Raw genomic sequence first — 18,468 nt, 5'->3', positions numbered from 1 at the left:
GATTCCCGGTCGGTCCAGGATCTTTTCGTAAAGGAAATTTCCTTGACTTCCTTGGGCATAGAGTATCTTCGTGCCTGCCACACGATATACGCATGCAAAATGGTCATTGGCAGAGGAAGCTCTCAGTTAATAACTGTGGAAGTGCTCATAGAACACTAAGCTGAGAAGCAGGCTTTGTCCCAGTGAGGACGTTACGCCAAGAAGAGGAGAGAAGAGGAGTGATTAATCTTTCGCAAAGTTAGAACTGTTCGCGTAAAACACTATTTTTTAGACAACTCATTTTTGAGCTGTCATATCTCGGAAACTAGTGAACCGAATTGAATGAAATTTTGAACGTACACTAACAATATGTAAATGCTTCACAAACTATTAAAACATAGGTACTTTTTAAACGTTGAAAAAAGTTATTATGGATTGATACTTTTTGGATTTTTCTCGAAAAAATGTATTTTTTTACATTAATGTCATTAAATTTTCATGTTGATATCCAATGATTTTCCACTTTTGTTCTCAAATTATCTCTAATCAGATATATTAGAGCCTATTTAGATTTAAGGAAGAACACATTTAATAATTTTTGTAAGGTATTGTAAATTTGACTTGTTTTCCTCTATATGGGTAAAAAATTCAACCCGGTATAACTTAATTCGTCGTGAGAAAATATTACATTTTATAACGTCTTATTAATTATCAATATATTGTTGATAAACGTTAAAAAATTTATTCAATTCGGTTCACTGGTTTCCGAGATATGACAGTTCAAAAACGAGTTGTCTAAAAAATAGTGTTTTACGCGAACAGTTCTAACTTTGCGAAATATTAATCAATCGATCCCAAATTTGTACCAATGATGCACATATAATAGGTTGACAAACAGTCAAAATTTGAGATTTTTTGATGCACTCTATGAAAAGTTACAGCATGTTGAATTTTTTTTGGGAGAAAAAAAGTTGCCTATCCCAAACATTTTGGCCATCCCCTGTATATGGTACAAGCATTTTTTATGCTTTAGCAATCACCACAGTAAAGCTTGCTTCAAATCAACAATAGTAGCGCCACTTTCGACTTTAAACCTGCTTTAATGGTACCTATATGACAAAACAACTTTACATCGCATGTCATATAATACACTATAAAGCGAAATTAATGCTCTATATGCAGCGTCATGGTTACTTGGGTATTGCGGTATAAACAAAATATTTTGGAAACCTATTTTGGAAGAATGTCTTCTGGGATTCCCCAGGAATTCCCTCTGATATACTAGCATGAATTTTTACTGAGTATCCTCGAGCAATACGTACTAAGATTCCCCCAGAAATCTCTTCCGGGATTTTACCTAAAATTTCTACTGGGACTTCTCATTCTTTTCGGGATTCCTCCTTGAATTTCTCCGGGGATTCCTCCAAGAGTTCCTCCGGGAATTCATTCAGAAATTTCTCCAGGGTTTCTACCAGGAATTCCCTCGGGAATTACTCACAGAATTCCTCCGATGATTCCTCAAGGATTTCTTCCTCCGATGATTCCTCAAGGAATTCCTCCGAGGATCCTTCCAAGAATTCCTCCGGAGATTCCCCCAAAAATTCTTCCGGGGATTCCTCCAGGGATTCTTCCAGGAATTCCTCCGGGGATTCCCTCAAGAGTTCCGCCGGGAATTCCTCCGAGGATTCCTCCGAGATGCTTCCGAGGATTCCTCCGAGCATTCCTCCGGGAATTCCTCCGAGGATTCCTCCTGGAATTCCTCCGGGAATTCCTCCGAGGATTCCTCCGGGAATTCCTCCAAGTATTCCTTCGGGAATTCCTCCAAGTATTCCTTCGGGAATTCCTCCGGGAATTCCTCCAGGAATTCCTCCGGGAATTCCTCCAGGAATTCCTCCAGGAATTCCTCCGGGAATTCCTCCGGGAATTCCTCCAGGAATTCCTCCGGGAATTCCTCCAGGAATTCCTCCGGGAATTCCTCCAGGAATTCCTCCGGGAATTCCTCCAGGAATTCCTCCGGGAATTCCTCCAGGAATTCCTCCGGGAATTCCTCCAGGAATTCCTCCGGGAATTCCTCCAGGAATTCCTCCGGGAATTCCTCCAGGAATTCCTCCGGGAATTCCTCCAGGAATTCCTCCGGGAATTCCTCCAGGAATTCCTCTAGGAATTCCTCTAGGAATTCCTCCGGGAAATTCCTTCAAGGAATCCTCCGGGAATTCCGCCGTGGATTCCTCCGGGAATTCCTCCGGGGATTCCTCCAGGAATTCATTCGGGAGTTCCTCCAGGAATACCTCCGGGAATTCCTTCAGGAATACCTCCGGGAATTCCTTCAGGAATACCTCCGGGAATTCCTCCAGGAATACCTCCGGGAATTCCTCCAGGAATACCTCCGGGAATTCCTCCGAGTAATTCCTCCGGGAATTCCTCCAGGAATTTCTCCGAGGATTCCATCGGGAATTCCTTCAAGGAATCCTCCGGGAATTCCTTCAAGAATTCCTCCGGAAATTCCGCCGAGGATTCCTCCGGGAATTCCTCCGGAAATTCCTCCGAGGATTCCTCCGGGAATTTCTTCGGGAATTCCTCCGGGAATTCCTCCGAGGATTCCTCCAGGAATTTCACTGAGGATTCCTCTGAGGATTCTTCCAGGAATTCCTCCGAGGACTCCTCCGGGAAATTTTCCAAGAATTTCTCCAGGAATTCCATTAGGAGTTTCTCCAGGAATTCCTCCGGGGGTTCATTCAGAATTTTATTCGGATGTTTCTTCAGGAAATTCCTCCGTGGGATTCTTCGAAGGAATTCTAGGAGTAATCTCTACAGAAATTGTGTATGAAATTCCCGGAGGAACTTCCGGATTAATCCGCGGATAAATTCTTTGGGAGTTATATTTTCTTTTGATTCTTCCAGCACTTCTCTCACCTGAACGCTGCGACGGGTACTCCTGGACATTTTCGCTTGTGATATTCGCAGATTTTATCTAACTGCAAGTGTTTGCAAAATTTGTTGCTTACCACTGGTGCGTTTTGTTCGAAACAAACAAATAAAAACAATACAGCACTTTTGACATATTTGAAATAGCGACCGTTTCCCGCGCAACTATCGGGCGCCTAAATTTGTGCGCCCGATGTTTCCCGATAGCCTCGCTGCTATTTTACTAGCCCAAGTAACCATGACGCTGCATATAGAGCATTAATTTCGCTTTATAGTGTATTATATGACATGCGATGTAAAGTTGTTTTGTCATATAGGTACCATTAAAGTAGGTTTAAAGTCGAAAGTGGCGCTACTATTGTTGATTTGAAGCAAGCTTTACTGTGGTGATTGCTAAAGCATAAAAAATGCTTGTACCATATAGCTAATGCAATGAAATAGTATGGAATGTATACTTAAGGCATCATGTCAACAAAAGAAAAAAAAGTATTTTTTTCATTTTTCGGTCTATTTTTATCTTCTCATACCTGTTCCGATACTCTCACTCTGATGTTTTTTATTCTAATTCGGGAATTGAACCTAGACTGCTGAAACTGGACTGCGATGAAACTCGGACGCGCTAACGCTGTGCTACGACTACCATGCATTTTGCACCCGAAAAAATGTGCAACATAAAGTAACGTATACTCAGCTCGTGCTTTATTGATTTGTGTTTTCAGCAGCTCTAAGAAATTGTGCTAGGGTCTGAATCAGTTATCTTACTCTCCCAAATTCATTCGAAAACAAGCGATTGTAGAACCAATTGATTCCACAAACGAAGATAATATAAAGATATAAATTCTGCTCTTATTGTTTTCATACGTGCTCACTTCTACCATTTATTTTATGAAATCGGGGCACTATATGTTAATTAAGGAAACCAATACCTCAACCCCACATAATTTTTGTTCCCTCAGCGTCTGATTGTCTTTATGTCCCAACCAGAATAAAAAAAACATACACAATATAAATTTTCAGCAACATCTGAGCATGATAATCCAAGTTCTACGCAGCAATCCATGAAAATTTGGGTTTGTTTTTCTTTTCTTTTTAAATGGTTGTGTTTTTAAAAAGGTTGTAAAGCTTTTTTTCGAACTGATGTTTTTTTCTGTTTACAACTATGAAAGCATTAGTTAAAGCATATATAAAGTAATAAATCCTTGCATTATTGATTGCCATAAAGCTTTTAACATAGTAATGCAATGAAGCATTAAACAACGTCCCTATAGAACTATGCCGAACTGTCAAAATCCCATAATGCTTCAATGCTTTCATCTTCTTCTTCTTCTTCTTGGCGTAACGTCCTCACTGGGACAAAGCCTGCTTCTCAGCTTAGTGTTCTATGAGCACTTCCACAGTTTTTAACTGAGAGCTTCCTCTGCCAATGACCATTTTGCATGTGTATATCGTGTGGCAGGCACGAAGATACTCTATGCCCAAGGAAGTCAAGGAAATTTCCTTTACGAAAAGATCCTGGACCGACCGGGAATCGAACCCGTCACTCTCAGCATGGTCATGCTGAATACCCGTGCGTTTACCGCCTCGGCTATATGGGCAATGCTTTCATATTGTAGATTAAACGCTTTATTACTTGACAGGTGTAGAATAAAAGTTATCTCGCATTAGCTAAACTATAAAACGATTGAATTAATGTTATGATATAATGCTTGTGGTTACTTGGGTAGTATTTGGCAACGACCGGTACGCAATCCGGTAACTAAATATAGTAGCGACCGGTGTGGAAATGAGTAACTAAACTAAAATGACAACTCTGTGGGCAATCATTTTACTCACCCAGATAGTAGCCCCCGGTAAACTTGCTCTTATGAGTGCGTACTGGGCTGCGGCTTATTTTTCAAAAGTTGTTGAAACCTGGAATTCGTAAGCTCTTCTGGATTCAAATGAAATAAATAGAGAAACCTCTGAGTTTGAACCAAAAATATTCAGATTTAGAAGTGGCGCAATCGTCTCCAAGTTGAATTTTCGAGTAATAAAAAGGTTTTTTTGCTTCAAGTGCCATAACTTTTTCAATTTCCAACCGATTTTCAATCTTTTTTTATATAAATCTCTCACAAATTAAATTTTAAATAAACGCGTAGAACATTAATTTTTTCCAAAGTCACGCAAAATATGAGATTTTAATGATCTAATTTATTTTTTCTTCTTTTTACAAAAATTTTTAACTTTAGAGTCCGATAACTTTTTAACCGTTTGACCAATTTCAATTGTTTTTCTTTATTAAAGAGGCTTTCAGCCAGACGCTGGTTCACCTCTCGTTTTCATTTAGCTTGCTTTTGTAGATATTTCTGTTACCTATCTTTGCCCCAAACAAACTATTCGTCAAAGTAGTCGTTTTTATGATACTTTTTACCAAAACTGCCAAAACATGGCTTAAAACTTGATTTTTTCATGCAAAATTGGAGTTTTTGACGATTATTTACAATTTTACACCAGATACTTAGCTACATATTTTGTTTCGATTTTTTTTCTCGCAATTCTGATTTTACTTATATTTTACGTGTTTTTCAACGGTTTTTTGGTATTTATCCATTTTGAAACGATTAAAAAAAAGGTACAGTTTATTCACAGCATTCTTAGGCAGCAAAAATGTCTACAAAAGCAAGCCAAAAAATTTGAAATCGGTCAAACGGTTAAAATGTTATAGGACTCTAAAGTTATTTTATTTTGTAAAAAGAAGAAAAAAAATAAATTAAATCTTTAAAAACTCATATATTGCGTGACTTTGGAAAAAAATAATGTTATATGAGTTTATTTGAAATTTAATTTGTGAGAAATTCACAAAAAAGATTGAAAATCGGTTGAAAATTGAGAAAGTTATGGCACTTGAAGTGAAAACACCTTTTTAGTACTCGAAAATTCAACTTTGAAGTGATTGCACCACCTCTAAATCTGAATATTTTTGGCTCAAACTCAAGGGTTTCTCTTTTTTGTCATTTGAATCCAGAAGAGCTTACGAATTCCAGGTTTCAACAGCTTTTGAAAAATAAGCCGCAGCCTAGTGCGTACCCTGGTAACCAATAACCACTTTATTCAGCATTAATTCTGCACTATATGCGCTTTTACAGCTGGTCATTTAATGCCACTCGGCCACAGATTAAAATAATGAGATTTACACGTCATGTAACCTCCATTTTAGTCATGTAAACTTAGTGTTATGATGATGGTTTACATGATATATCATGCAAATTTGTGTTATATGTCATGTAAACACTTAGAGTCATGCTCAATTACATGACATATAATGGAAGTTTACATGATATTTTATGACTTACATGATATGTCATGTAAACTTCTGTGATATCCCATGCTCCAATTATGTGCATCATATGTCACAGAATTTTACACCCTTTTTTCGATCTGTGCATGTATGCGACTAAAATGCATGCAAATGCAAATAAATGGCCCAATATACGGCTGTTTAAATGCTAGACCTTCAGGAAATTTATATCTACTGTCAAAATAGTACCGCCTTGAACGTAATGTAACATGCACAGATAAAAAAAATAAGATTTACACGTCATGTAAACTTAATTTTAGTCATGTAAACTAATTGTTATGATGGTTTACATGATATATCATGTAAATTTGTGGATTGATATGTATGTCTTCAGTATAGTGTTAGCAAGCCATAGTTAAGTTATTAGTTCATCATAGTAAGCCATGTATCCTTGGAGACTGAAATAAACATTCTAATTTTCGCCTTAATCTGATCCAGACGTATATAACAGTTTTGGCGACGAGGATTACGGAAATATCAGCTTTTCAAGATGAATTCAGAGTTCCAAAAATCACTACTGGACATTCTACAGAACCAACAAAGGATTCTCGACCGGCTTATGGAAAATCAGTGTTCTGCAAATCAAGAAAACGGAAGCTCATCAAGCCAGCAAACCCTCTTTTCAACGCAGTTAAGTCACAACCAGGAGTTCCTTATCGAGTCTTTGTCCAGCGGGATCACGGAATTCGCGTACGATCCGGAGAATGGCGTAACATTTGCAGCGTGGTTCTCAAGATACGAAGATTTGTTCCATGAGGATGCAAAGAACCTGGATGACGCAGCGAAAGTTAGACTCTTGCTTCGGAATATAAGCACAGTGGCTCATCAAAAGTACATCAGCTATATTCTTCCGAAGAAGCCTAAGGATCAAAGCTTCGAACAGACCGTTTCTACATTGAAGATCATTTTCGGCAGGCAGATATCGTTGTTCAACGCCAGATACCAGTGTTTACAGTTATCGAAAAACTCAAGTGACGATTTCTATACGTATGCGGGTGTCGTTAATCAGAAATGTGAGGAATTCAAGCTGAACGAAGTCACGACGGACCAATTCAAGTGTCTTATGTATGTTTGCGGCCTCAAATCACATCGCGATGCAGACATCCGTACCACGCTCCTATCCAGAATCGAGAGTAATAAGCCTGGAGAAGAGATGACGGTGCACAAACTAGCAGAAGAATGTCAGCTCAGATTGGTTAATCTGAAACGTGATACGGCGATGGTAGAGAAGCAAGGTAGCACGCAGCCCGCAGTATGTGCAATCAATCGTACAAATCCAGCAAAACCAGTAACTGCCGAGGAGTCCCACGAAGTTCCTAGATCACCATGCTGGCGGTGCGGGGATATGCACTATTCAAAATACTGTTCGTTCATCAATCATGAGTGTCGTATGTGCCAGAAGGTAGGACACAAGGAGGGATACTGCGCCTGTTTTGAAAAAGGAAACAAAAAGTATAAAGAAAACGGTAAGCAACGATTCAACCAAAAAGCACAAGCACAAGGAGTGTTCACCATCAACCAGGTTGGCCTAACAGATAGACGGAAGTACATCACGGTTGGAATCAACGGAGTGACCACGAAGCTTCAACTCGACTGTGCCTCGGACATCACTATCATTCCCGAGGACGTCTATATCCAATTAGGTTCTCCAGCAGGACGAGCACCATCCATCGATGCAGTTAATGCAAGTGGCGAGGAAGTTGGTATCAGTCGCGAAATAGAATGCAACATTTCTTTCAACGGAAAAACCAAAACCAGAAGATGTTTTGTAACGACAGTCCCGGGATTATCTCTGTTCGGCATTGAGTGGATTGAAATGTTTAATCTTTGGGACGTACCGATCAACGCAGTGTGCAACGGCGTGAAGCTACAAAGTTTTCCACGAACGGAGGGACTTATTCAAGAGCTTCAGCAGGAATTTTCGAGCATCTTCAGTGACGAACTTGGATTATGCAAGAAGACAACAGTGTCATTCACGGTCAAGCCTGGCATCAAACCAATATTCCGTCTAAAGAGACCTGTACCGTATGCAGCAACAGCCAAGATCGAAGCAGAATTGGAACGCCTTCAGAAGCTCGGAATCATTACACCAGTATCGTATTCGGAATGGGCCGCTCCAATAGTAGCAGTGACTAAACCAAACGGACGCGTCAGGATTTGTGCTGACTACTCAACTGGCCTCAATTCAGTACTGGAACCGCATCAACATCCATTACCACTACCTCAAGACATTTTTGCAAAGTTAGCCAACAAGAAGGTTTTCAGTCAAATTGACCTCAGCGATGCTTATCTTCAGGTCGAGGTCGAGCCATCATCGCGCAAGCTTCTAACAATCAATACACATAAGGGGCTATTCGAGTTCACACGGCTTTCCCCTGGAGTTAAAACAGCCCCTGGTGCATTTCAAGAAATCGTAGACAACATGATAGCTGGTTTGGAAGGAGTTAGTGGATATCTGGACGATCTCATCGTGGCGAGCGATTCTGTAGAGGAACATATCCATCATCTCGAGTGTCTGTTTGCACGTATTCGCGAATTTGGGTTTACTCTCAAGATTGAAAAAAGCCATTTCTTCATGAGTGAAATGAAGTACTTGGGATTCATCATTGACAGCCAAGGAATTCGTCCGGATCCAGAGAAGATTCGAGCTATCAAGGAGATGCCAGCACCACATGATGTTACTTCGTTGAGGTCATTCCTGGGAGCCGTAAATTATTACAGTAAATTCGTGCGCGGAATGCACGAGCTACGACAACCTTTGGACGCATTGTTAAAGAAGGACGTCAAGTGGAATTGGTCATCAGCCTGTCAAGAGTCGTTCAATCAATTCAAGCGAGTTCTACAGTCTAATCTGTTGCTTACACATTACGATCCAAGACTCGAAATCATTGTGGCCGCTGACGCTTCCATGAACGGTGTCGGAGCAGTATTGTTTCATCGATTCCCGGGTGGCAACATCAAGGCAGTTTGCCACGCTTCACGAACTATGACACAGGCAGAAAGGGGATACAGCCAAGGAGAGAAAGAGGCACTAGCGCTCATATTTGCCGTTACCAAATTCCATCGGATGCTCTTTGGACGTCAATTCACCTTGCAGACGGATCATAAGCCATTGATTTCCATTTTTGGATCCAAAAAGGGAATTCCGGTACACACAGCCAACCGGCTACAGCGATGGGCGTTGACTATGCTTCTGTACAATTTCAAAATCGAGTTCAAGTCAACAGAAAGCTTTGGATATGCCGATTTTTTATCAAGACTCATCAATCAACACTCTAGACCAGAAGAGGAATACGTCATTGCAAGTACTCGGATGGAAACCAGCATTAGAAACATTCAAGCTGAATCACTTTCATCGCTTCCAATCACATACGAGATGGTTGTAGCTGAAACCAAGAAGGATAAAACACTCCAGAAGGTTTTGCAACAAATCAACAATGGATGGCCAGCAATCACTCTTCCAGCTGAAGTCAAGTCATTTCGAGCACGTCAAGAATCGTTATACAGTTCAGGCGATTGCATCATGTTATCGGACAGAGTGGTCATTCCAGACACCCTTCGCACTGCAGTTTTGAAACAACTACACGCTGGGCATCCTGGTATGGAAAGAATGAAAGGGATTGCACGCAGCTACGTCTTCTGGCCGAACATTGATGTGGATATCGAAGATTACGTCCGTAGATGTCCCCGTTGTGCAGCAGTGGCCAAATCTCCAGGGAAAACAACGCTTTCGTCGTGGCCAATTCCAATGCAGCCCTGGTCTCGCATCCATATGGACTACGCTGGTCCATTCAAGGGAAAATATTTTTTGGTTATCGTTGACGCCCGCACAAAATGGCCAGAAATATACTGTACAAATTCCATGACAGCATCTGTGACCGTCAGTAAACTTCGAGAAACCACTGCACGATTTGGATTACCTGATGTTATTGTCACCGATAATGGCACGCAGTTCGATTCAAGTTTGTTTGGGGCGTTTTGTGAAAAGAATGGCATTGAACATATCAAGATTCCTCCGTTTCACCCTCAATCGAATGGTCAGGCAGAGCGATTCGTCGATACATTGAAGAGAGCATTAAGAAAAATGGATGGAGACGGATTAGAAGAAGCACTACAAACATTCTTGTTCACATACAGATACACTCCAAATAAATCAGTTCAAGGTATGAAATCGCCAGCCGAGGCTATGCTTGGAAGGAAACTCAAGATGAACTTGGACCTTTTGAAGAAGCCAGCACCAAAATCGACCAATATCAACCGACAACAAAACGAGCAATTCAACCGAGTGCACGGAGCCAAAGAAAGAACGTTTACCGATGGCGAAGAAGTGTATGCAGAAATTTACATCCGCAACAAGCGACACTGGGCTTTAGGAAAGATCATCGAAAGGAAAGGTAGTGTGACGTACAATGTGTTTTTGGACGACGAAAGAAGAAGAGGATTGATTAGGTCGCATGCTAACCAACTGCGACCTAGGTATGATGGCAACCCAGTTAATCCGGACGAAAACCAGGAGTCTTTACCAGTCCTCATGCTGCTTGAAGAATTTGGTATTCATGAAAGAGCAGTCGAAACCGTACAACTGGATCCAGAGCCTGAACAACCAATTGCAATTTCTGATGTTCAAGTTAGCCAATTCGAAGAACCAGTGGTAGATGTCCCCGAAAGGTCAGTCAACAATCCAGTTGAATTAGAGGAGTATCGCAATACAACAGCAGCTTCACCTTCGCCAGCATTAGCAAATGTTGTGGATAGCCCTGGACCGTCAACTGTTGTCAAGGAAACCCGCACACGAAGATTTCCTGCATTCTTCAAAGACTACAGTTTCTTTTAAGGAGGGAGATGTTAGCAAGCCATAGTTAAGTTATTAGTTCATCATAGTAAGCCATGTATCCTTGGAGACTGAAATAAACATTCTAATTTTCGCCTTAATCTGATCCAGACGTATATAACATATAGAGACTCTCAGCCCATGTAAATTTGTGTTATATGTCATGTAAAAAACACCCAGGGTCATACTGGTTTACATGACATAATGGAAGTTTACATGATATTTCATTACTTTTACATGATATGCTCCAATTATGTGCATCATATGCCACCGAATTTTCCACTCTTTTTTGATCTGTGTATGAAACAAGCCAAAATTGAAAAGTCGTCTCTTTTAGGGCTGTTCATAAACCACGTGGACTTTTTGGGGGGAGGGGGGGGGGGGGTTCTGGCTAAAGTCTACGCTCCATACAAATTTCAAAATTTTTGTATGGACAAAAGTCTGAGATGACCAAATTTTGGTCTACGTAGTTTATGAACGGTCCCTTACTTCCGTCCTCTGTTTATTTGCAATCTTATTCTTTGCTGCATTTTTTTTGTTTGTTTATCTGATCTTTTTTTGCTGATTTCTACTCTGACTGCGATTCGATCTCAAGACCACTCGTCGATTGATCATGTGTGAAAAAGCTGCTGCGCGCTACAAGATGAGCTAAATATGAGACCACAGAGAAACAGACGTCACACTCTGATCGCTTCCCATCAATCACCTTTTTAACGGTTGATTCAAATATTCAGTAGTAGGCCGATTGGCCACTCGCGGCGCTGGCATCGCTTTTGCTCCTGTTTGACGTTTGCTCACTACCATCATCTAGTGGTGGCCCGGCTAAACACAGTGCGTTTAGCATTGGGCGATTACGTTTTCGTAACTATGTTTTTTATTAAAAGTTGTTCTACGTGTTACGTGTGTTTCTCTGTGATGAAACTGTAAAGTGCGCTGATTTTTTGTTCTATCTAAAGTTTTTTGTGATTGAGATACAATCTTTACCAGATTGCATTATCTCGCTTTGGCCGAAGTCGATCGAGGGAGACGGGCAGAAATAGAGAAAACTTATAAAATCGTATTTTTCACATGTAATGTTTAATTTGACATGAGTATTGTCGGGCTGCCACCAAACCGGACGTCGCACAACTGAGTCGCGAAGAGACCCTACTCGTGACGTTTTCTAAATCATTTCGGAAATAGTGCCTCTATTTCCTTGTCATTAACAATACAACGCACTAGTCGCGAAAAAGTTGCGACACTTGTGGTCCAAGAAAATGGCAATTTTTTATTAAATGTCTGTCTTGATTCCAACTAAATGGACAATACGATTTGCTAAAGTATCTCATCAGATATCAGACGTCGATTATAGTCTGCATAAACGTGACGATAAGGCAAAAATATGAAAAAAAAAAACGAGGGGAGTTTTTCAAACTTAGCAGCATAACATTATTTTTCAAGCCGTTTAGTGGCGATAAAATAGCATTCGGGGTGCTTTAAACCCGAAACAAACTGTGCATTTGAAATGCTATGATACCATACAGCTAATGGTTTTTGCATAGACAAACAGACGTATCACTTGGAACAAAATGCGATAAAAATCATCGTCACGCAAACATAATCGCCCAATGCTAATTACGCTGTGGTACGCAAACCCACTGAGTAGATGGCGGTAGTGAACAAACGTCAAACAGGAGCTGTTGGGAGTCGGTTTCTCTGGCTGAAGGGATACTTTTTGACAGCAGTGCTCCTTAGACACAGCTTCAAAGCTGTTATTTATTTTTAAATAATAAAAACTAAATCTAAATACAAGTCAATAAAACTTACATTCTAGCATACAATTCTTGCGGCCCAAATTTGTTCCTTTGGGCCGCAAGAATTGTATGCTAGAATGTAAGTTTTATTGACTTGTATTTAGATTTCCCATCTTTTCACACTCTCTTCTACTTTACAACTACCTTATCAATTATATCGTTCTGCCTGCAAAAGCAATTGTTGCAGTGTTACCAGTTTCATCGCAAACTCGTCGCAACAGGAGCAAAAACGATGCGAGCGCCGTGACCGAGCGATTTGCGAACTACGGAATATTTGAATAATCCGTTAAAAAAGAAAACGATGGGAAGTGAGTAGAGTAAGACGTTTGTTTGTCTGTGGTATTGATATATAGATCTTCAACAGCGTTGCAGTGTTTATCGACTCAAAATTACAGCTCGAAAATCGCAATGCAAGGTCTAAAAATCTCTAAACTGGTGGTGTACGATCCTTATCCTATTCTGTTCTAGTTGGGACAAACTTATGACGCATTGGCTGGATTGGCGCAACAAATGCAGGTTGCGGCATTGTCGTTATTGTTATGGTTGAATTTTGATTCAGTGAGGCTACCTGAAGTATGAGTTCTCACAATCCAATTTAATCTAAATTGATGAAGCTTCGCTAATAAATTACTTCCCAACAAATTTTCATTATTAACGTGAGTCACACGGTGGTAAAAAGCTAACACGCAAAACGATAATCGTTTTTTGTTTTCCGTTCGGAGTTCTAATCATGGTTGCACAGTTACAAATGACATCCTAGAGACTACAGCAGCAGCAACAAACACGCGTGGGTCAGTGTTTAGTGGCCCAAACGAAACAAAGCCCACCAACAACGGAAAAGACCATTAATGCAACGCACACACAACGATCTCACTAATCGTTACCATTTATGAACCCAATGTTTTCATTCCGAAGGGTAGCGCTGCGCTGATGGACCTTAATAATAATAAATTAAACCCTTTGGTTATAAATATTTATAGCTGATTAGGTGGAAGCCTTGCTTGTGTGTTCCGATTTGTTGATGGTGGTATATAAATAGGAAAATTTGTTTGGGTTTCATTGATGAACTAGCTCAGCACCATACATTTCGATCAAGGTATGAGCTAATTATCACATGAAATATGGACGGTAATTTGACCTAGAAGTCTTGGGGTATAGAATCATATTACCACATGGGATCTAAGCTGGTTAAGTCATTCGTAGAAGGCTCTATTCGCAGCTGCAATTCACCTATTCACTTTAACGGGATACGATATTGTTACATGTCACAAGTACTCCACAATAAACAAACGCTTAAATAGCTTCAAGCACGTCCCTGTCCATTATTATCTAATAATTAATATCACTTGGCCTACCTCTATCTCTACCTGCTAGCATGCACTCGAAATACACATGCAAAATGGTCATCGGCAGAGGAAGCTCTTGGTCAATAACTGTGTAAGTGCTCATATAACATTAAGGTGACGTGAGAAGCAGGCTTCGGGGTCTCCAGTTAGCCTAGTGGTTAAGGCTATGGATCGCCAATCCAGAGACGGCGGGCTCGATTCCCGTTCAGGTTGGGAAATTTTTCTCGACTCCCTGGGCATAGTGTATCATTGTACTTGCCTCACAATATACAAATTCATGCAATGGCAGGCAAAGAAAGCCCTTCAATTAATAACTGTAGAAGAACTCAAAGAACACTAAGTTGAAGCGAGGCAGGCCAAGTCCCAGTGGGGACGTAGAGACACAGAGAAGAAGAAGAGAAGCAGGCTTTGAGACGCTACGCCAAGAAGAAGAAGGAGCAAGATTTTCCTTAACTTCCCTACGACCGATCCCGGTAAAAACAATATTTTCCGAGAAGCCGAGGAGAATGTGCGGCAGTGTGTTGGTAGTGTTTTTCCTGTGCAAGCCAGACTTCCTAATCACCCGTTTGAGTGCAATGTTGAAAAAGTGAGTCTGCAAGTTGTATTGGCGAAATAATCTCGGATAGTTCGCAGGGTGAACTTCAGATTTGTCGTTAACCGCCCTTATCAAAAACTGTCTAGCATTTTCCGACGAAGGATTCTTAAGGGTGTCTCAGTCTGTTAAATGAAACACGTGATACTATCTTGTATGCTGAAATATGAAGGGTATACATCTGTGATTATCACAGTCTAAGCTGTGTACTTTCTTTTAGATATAAGGCCATCGATATACGAATGCAAACATGATCAACTGGTAGAGGAAGATCTCGATTATTAACGGCCTGAGTCAGCGCATACTAATCTAATCTAATCTAATCTAATGCTTGGACAGCCAGTATTGAAAAGCATCCTGGAAATATTAAAATTTCTTCTGGTATTTTCTTGTCAGCATTAATATTTGCAGCATATCAGAGATGATGTGACACAAATATTAAAATAGCCAGGCCCACTGTGCAGACTAATGGGTTGAAAGATAATTCAAAAACTTAAGGCAATTAGGTTATCCACTTATGAATAACATGATTGACAAACCTTTTTGAATTGAATGAAGGAAGAAACGGGGACAACCGTACCAACCGTTTCGTTTTAGGGGAATGGTGTTTGGACATAAAATCGTTGGGAGTGGTGCTGCTAAGAAGGTTAATGCACATTCCTTTATAGTTGACGTCTCTTCTCCTGGGATGGGACACAGGCATTTCTCCATGTGTCCTGGCTTCAAAGCCTAGGCGAAACTGGGAGCATTTCCTCACTTTTTGGTTTTTGATTTTTTATTAAATAACGAAGCAATATTTTCAAAATCGGGTTTCGTACACATGTAGAGGATGGATCAAAGTATCTTCTGATTTTTTTTCGTAGTGGAAAATGTTTTTCGTTTTTGCAGAAACCATTTTTGAACGAAATTTCACAAAAAAAATAGTTTTAGAAAAAATGGAAAACTTTTTCAACACCAAAAAAATTCAGAAGATACATTGATCCATACTCTACATGTGCACGAAAACCGATTTTGAAAATATCGCTTCGTTATTTAATTAAAAGCAAAAATAAAAAAAAATGAAGAAATGCTTCCAGTTTCGCCTTAAGCGCCATTACTCGCTCTCTGAAACGAGAAAAAATAATAATGATCCCTTCCCGATTGAAATGTACAGAATAATAAGCCTATATAAAAAGCAAAACAAGATTAGAAAATTGCTACAAATATCAAAGAAATTTTAAATGATAATTTCAAAAATTCCACATTATATACCTCCAGAAATTTTCCCAAGGGCTCGACTAGGAATTCCTCAGGCATTCGTGGTGGGAACCCTTCAAGAAGTCTTGCTGGGGTTCTTCAAGCAATCCCTGCCGGAAATCCTCCAGGAAATCCTGGAGGACTCCTAGAACAATTACTGCAGAAACATCATCTGGAAATTCTTGAGAAATCTCAGTAAGATTTTTTTTTCTTTTTTTTCTCAGTAAGAATGCTTGGAGAAATCCTGGTGGAGTTCATGAGAGAATCCCAGCAGGTACTTTTGGAGCTATTTCGAGCAGAATCCTTTAATTTAAAGGGCAATTCTTGGAGGAATCTAGGGAGGAATCCCAGCAGAATTTTCAGAGGATTTTTCGAAAAAATCTTCATCAATTTCCCTTGTAATTCCTCTAGGGATGCCTGTCGGGGTTTCCTCCGAAAATGCATCCTAGGATTCCTCCAGGATATCCTCCTGGGATTCCTGGTCCTCTTGAAGTTCTTCCAGGGTTCTAGGTTATGGAATTCTGCTTATCAGTCCTTGATTATCTAGATCGAAAACGGATAAGATTCGTTACCGAAACATAATGACAAATCTTAACCGTTTCGTTTTAAGATAAACAAACAAACAAGTACTGATAAGCCGAATTCCCAAACCTAGAACATTGATCCAACAGCCGAGTTCTTCTAGGTTCTTCTGCTATAATTCCTCCAGCGATTTTTTTCGCGGATTTCTTTTGCTCCTCCTACAAGTTCACTTACATACATACATACATTTATTTGTTCAACATCATTAAAACAAGACATAATCAACAATAGTACGCCACAATACTCGGTTCGTGGCTGCCGCTCTCCATCCTCGATCGCGCCCGATGCTCGCCAAGTCACGCTCCACCTGGTCCGCCCATCATGCTCTCTGCGCTCCACGCCTTCTTGTGCCTACCGGATCAGTTGCAAACACCAGCTTTGCAGGGTTGTTGTCCGGCATTCTTGCAACATGCCCTGTCCACCGTATCCTTCCGGCTTTGGCCACCTTCTGGATGCTGGGTTCGCCGTAAAGTGCAGCGAGCTCGTGATTCATCCTTCTCCGCCACACACCGTTCTCCTGCACACCGCCGAAGATCGTTCTTAGCACGCGTCGCTCGAAAACTCCGAGTGCTTGTAGGTCCTCCTCGAGCATGGTCCATGTCTCGTGCCCGTAGAAGATCACCGGTCTTATTAGCGTTTTGTACATGGTGCATTTGGTGCGTGGGTGAATCTTTTTCGACCGCAGTTTCTTCTGGAGCCCGTAGTAGGCCCGACTTCCGCTGATGATGCGCCTCCGAATTTCACGGCTCACGTTGTTGTCAGCCGTCAGTATGGATCCGAGGTAGACGAATTCCTCCACCACCTCGAAAGTATCCCCGTCTATCGTAACATTCCTACCCAGACGGATCCGGTCGTTTTCGGTTCCGCCTACCAGCATGTATTTTGTTTTTGAGGCATTCACCACCAGTCCGACCTTTGCTGCTTCGCGTTTCAGGCGGGTGTACAGTTTTGCCACCGTTCCAAATGTTCTAGCTATAATGTCCATGTCGTCCGCAAAGCACACAAATTGACCGGATTTTGTGAAAATCGTTCCCCGGCTGTTGAGCCCGGCTCGTCGCATCACACCTTCCAGAGCGATGTTGAAGAGTAGACATGAGAGTCCGTCACCTTGTCGCAGTCCCCGGCGAGATTCGAATGAGCTGGATAGTTCACCCGAAACCCTTACGCAGTTTTGCACACCGTCCATCGTTGCTTCAATCAGTCTAGTCAGCTTCCCACCCAAGTAACCACGGTGCTGAAGCCTTATTGCATGCAGATATACGGTGTACTTAGAGCAATCATTACTTTACATGCAAACTTAAAGTTGATTTAAAGTGGAAATGGGCAATTATGCGACTGCTTCAAGATTATACCAGTATAATCTTTATTTGATTGTATAATTGCCCACTTCCACTTTAAATCAACCTTAAGTTTGCATGTAAAGTAATGATTGCACTAAATACACCCTATATCTGCATGCAATAAGGCTTCAGCACCGTGGTTACTTGGGCAGGAAAGCCGTTTTCGTCCATGATTCTCCATAGCTCTGCGCGGTCGATACTGTCGTATGCCGCTTTGAAGTCGATGAACAGGTGGTGCGTTGGGACCTGGTATTCACGGCATTTCTGGAGGATTTGCCGTACGGTAAAGATCTGGCCCGTTGTCGACCGGCCGTCGATGAAACCGGCTTGATAACTTCCCACGAACTCATTTGTTTTAGGTGACAGACGACGGAAGATGATCTGGGATAGCACTTTGTAGGAAGCATTCAAAATAGTGATCGCCCTGAAGTTCTCACATTCCAAATGGTCGCTCTTTCTTGTGAATGGGGCAGAAAACCCCTTCCTTTCACTCCTCCGGTAGCTGTT

General features: G+C 41.0%; 2 protein-coding genes across 2 annotated transcripts in view; both read left to right on the top strand.

The window, feature by feature from the left end:
* LOC134291860 (uncharacterized) overlaps positions 1-18,468 on the top strand; it is a gene marked incomplete in the record, with an annotated part of 268,136 nt that overhangs the window by 3,188 nt on the left and 246,480 nt on the right.
* LOC134291857 (uncharacterized protein K02A2.6-like) lies at positions 6,578-11,032 on the top strand. Its single transcript, XM_062860191.1, has 2 exons — positions 6,578-10,635; positions 10,718-11,032. The coding sequence occupies exons 1-2, from the start codon at positions 6,732-6,734 to the stop codon at positions 10,894-10,896; spliced, it is 4,083 nt and encodes a 1,360-aa protein (XP_062716175.1). The 5' UTR covers positions 6,578-6,731; the 3' UTR covers positions 10,897-11,032.

Source organism: Aedes albopictus, chromosome 3 (assembly GCF_035046485.1).
Source record: "Aedes albopictus strain Foshan chromosome 3, AalbF5, whole genome shotgun sequence".
Taxonomy (NCBI): domain Eukaryota; kingdom Metazoa; phylum Arthropoda; class Insecta; order Diptera; family Culicidae; genus Aedes; species Aedes albopictus.
Note: the sequence above shows the minus strand (reverse complement) of the source record. Positions and strands in the feature narration are given on the sequence as shown.

Bases quoted from the DNA above. Each gene is read 5' to 3' on its own strand.
- LOC134291857 (XM_062860191.1), top strand. From the start codon at position 6,732: ATGAATTCAGAGTTCCAAAAATCACTACTGGACATTCTACAGAACCAA. The intron at 10,636-10,717 runs GTAGTGTGACGT...ACTGCGACCTAG, and splicing joins AAAGATCATCGAAAGGAAAG to GTATGATGGCAACCCAGTTA.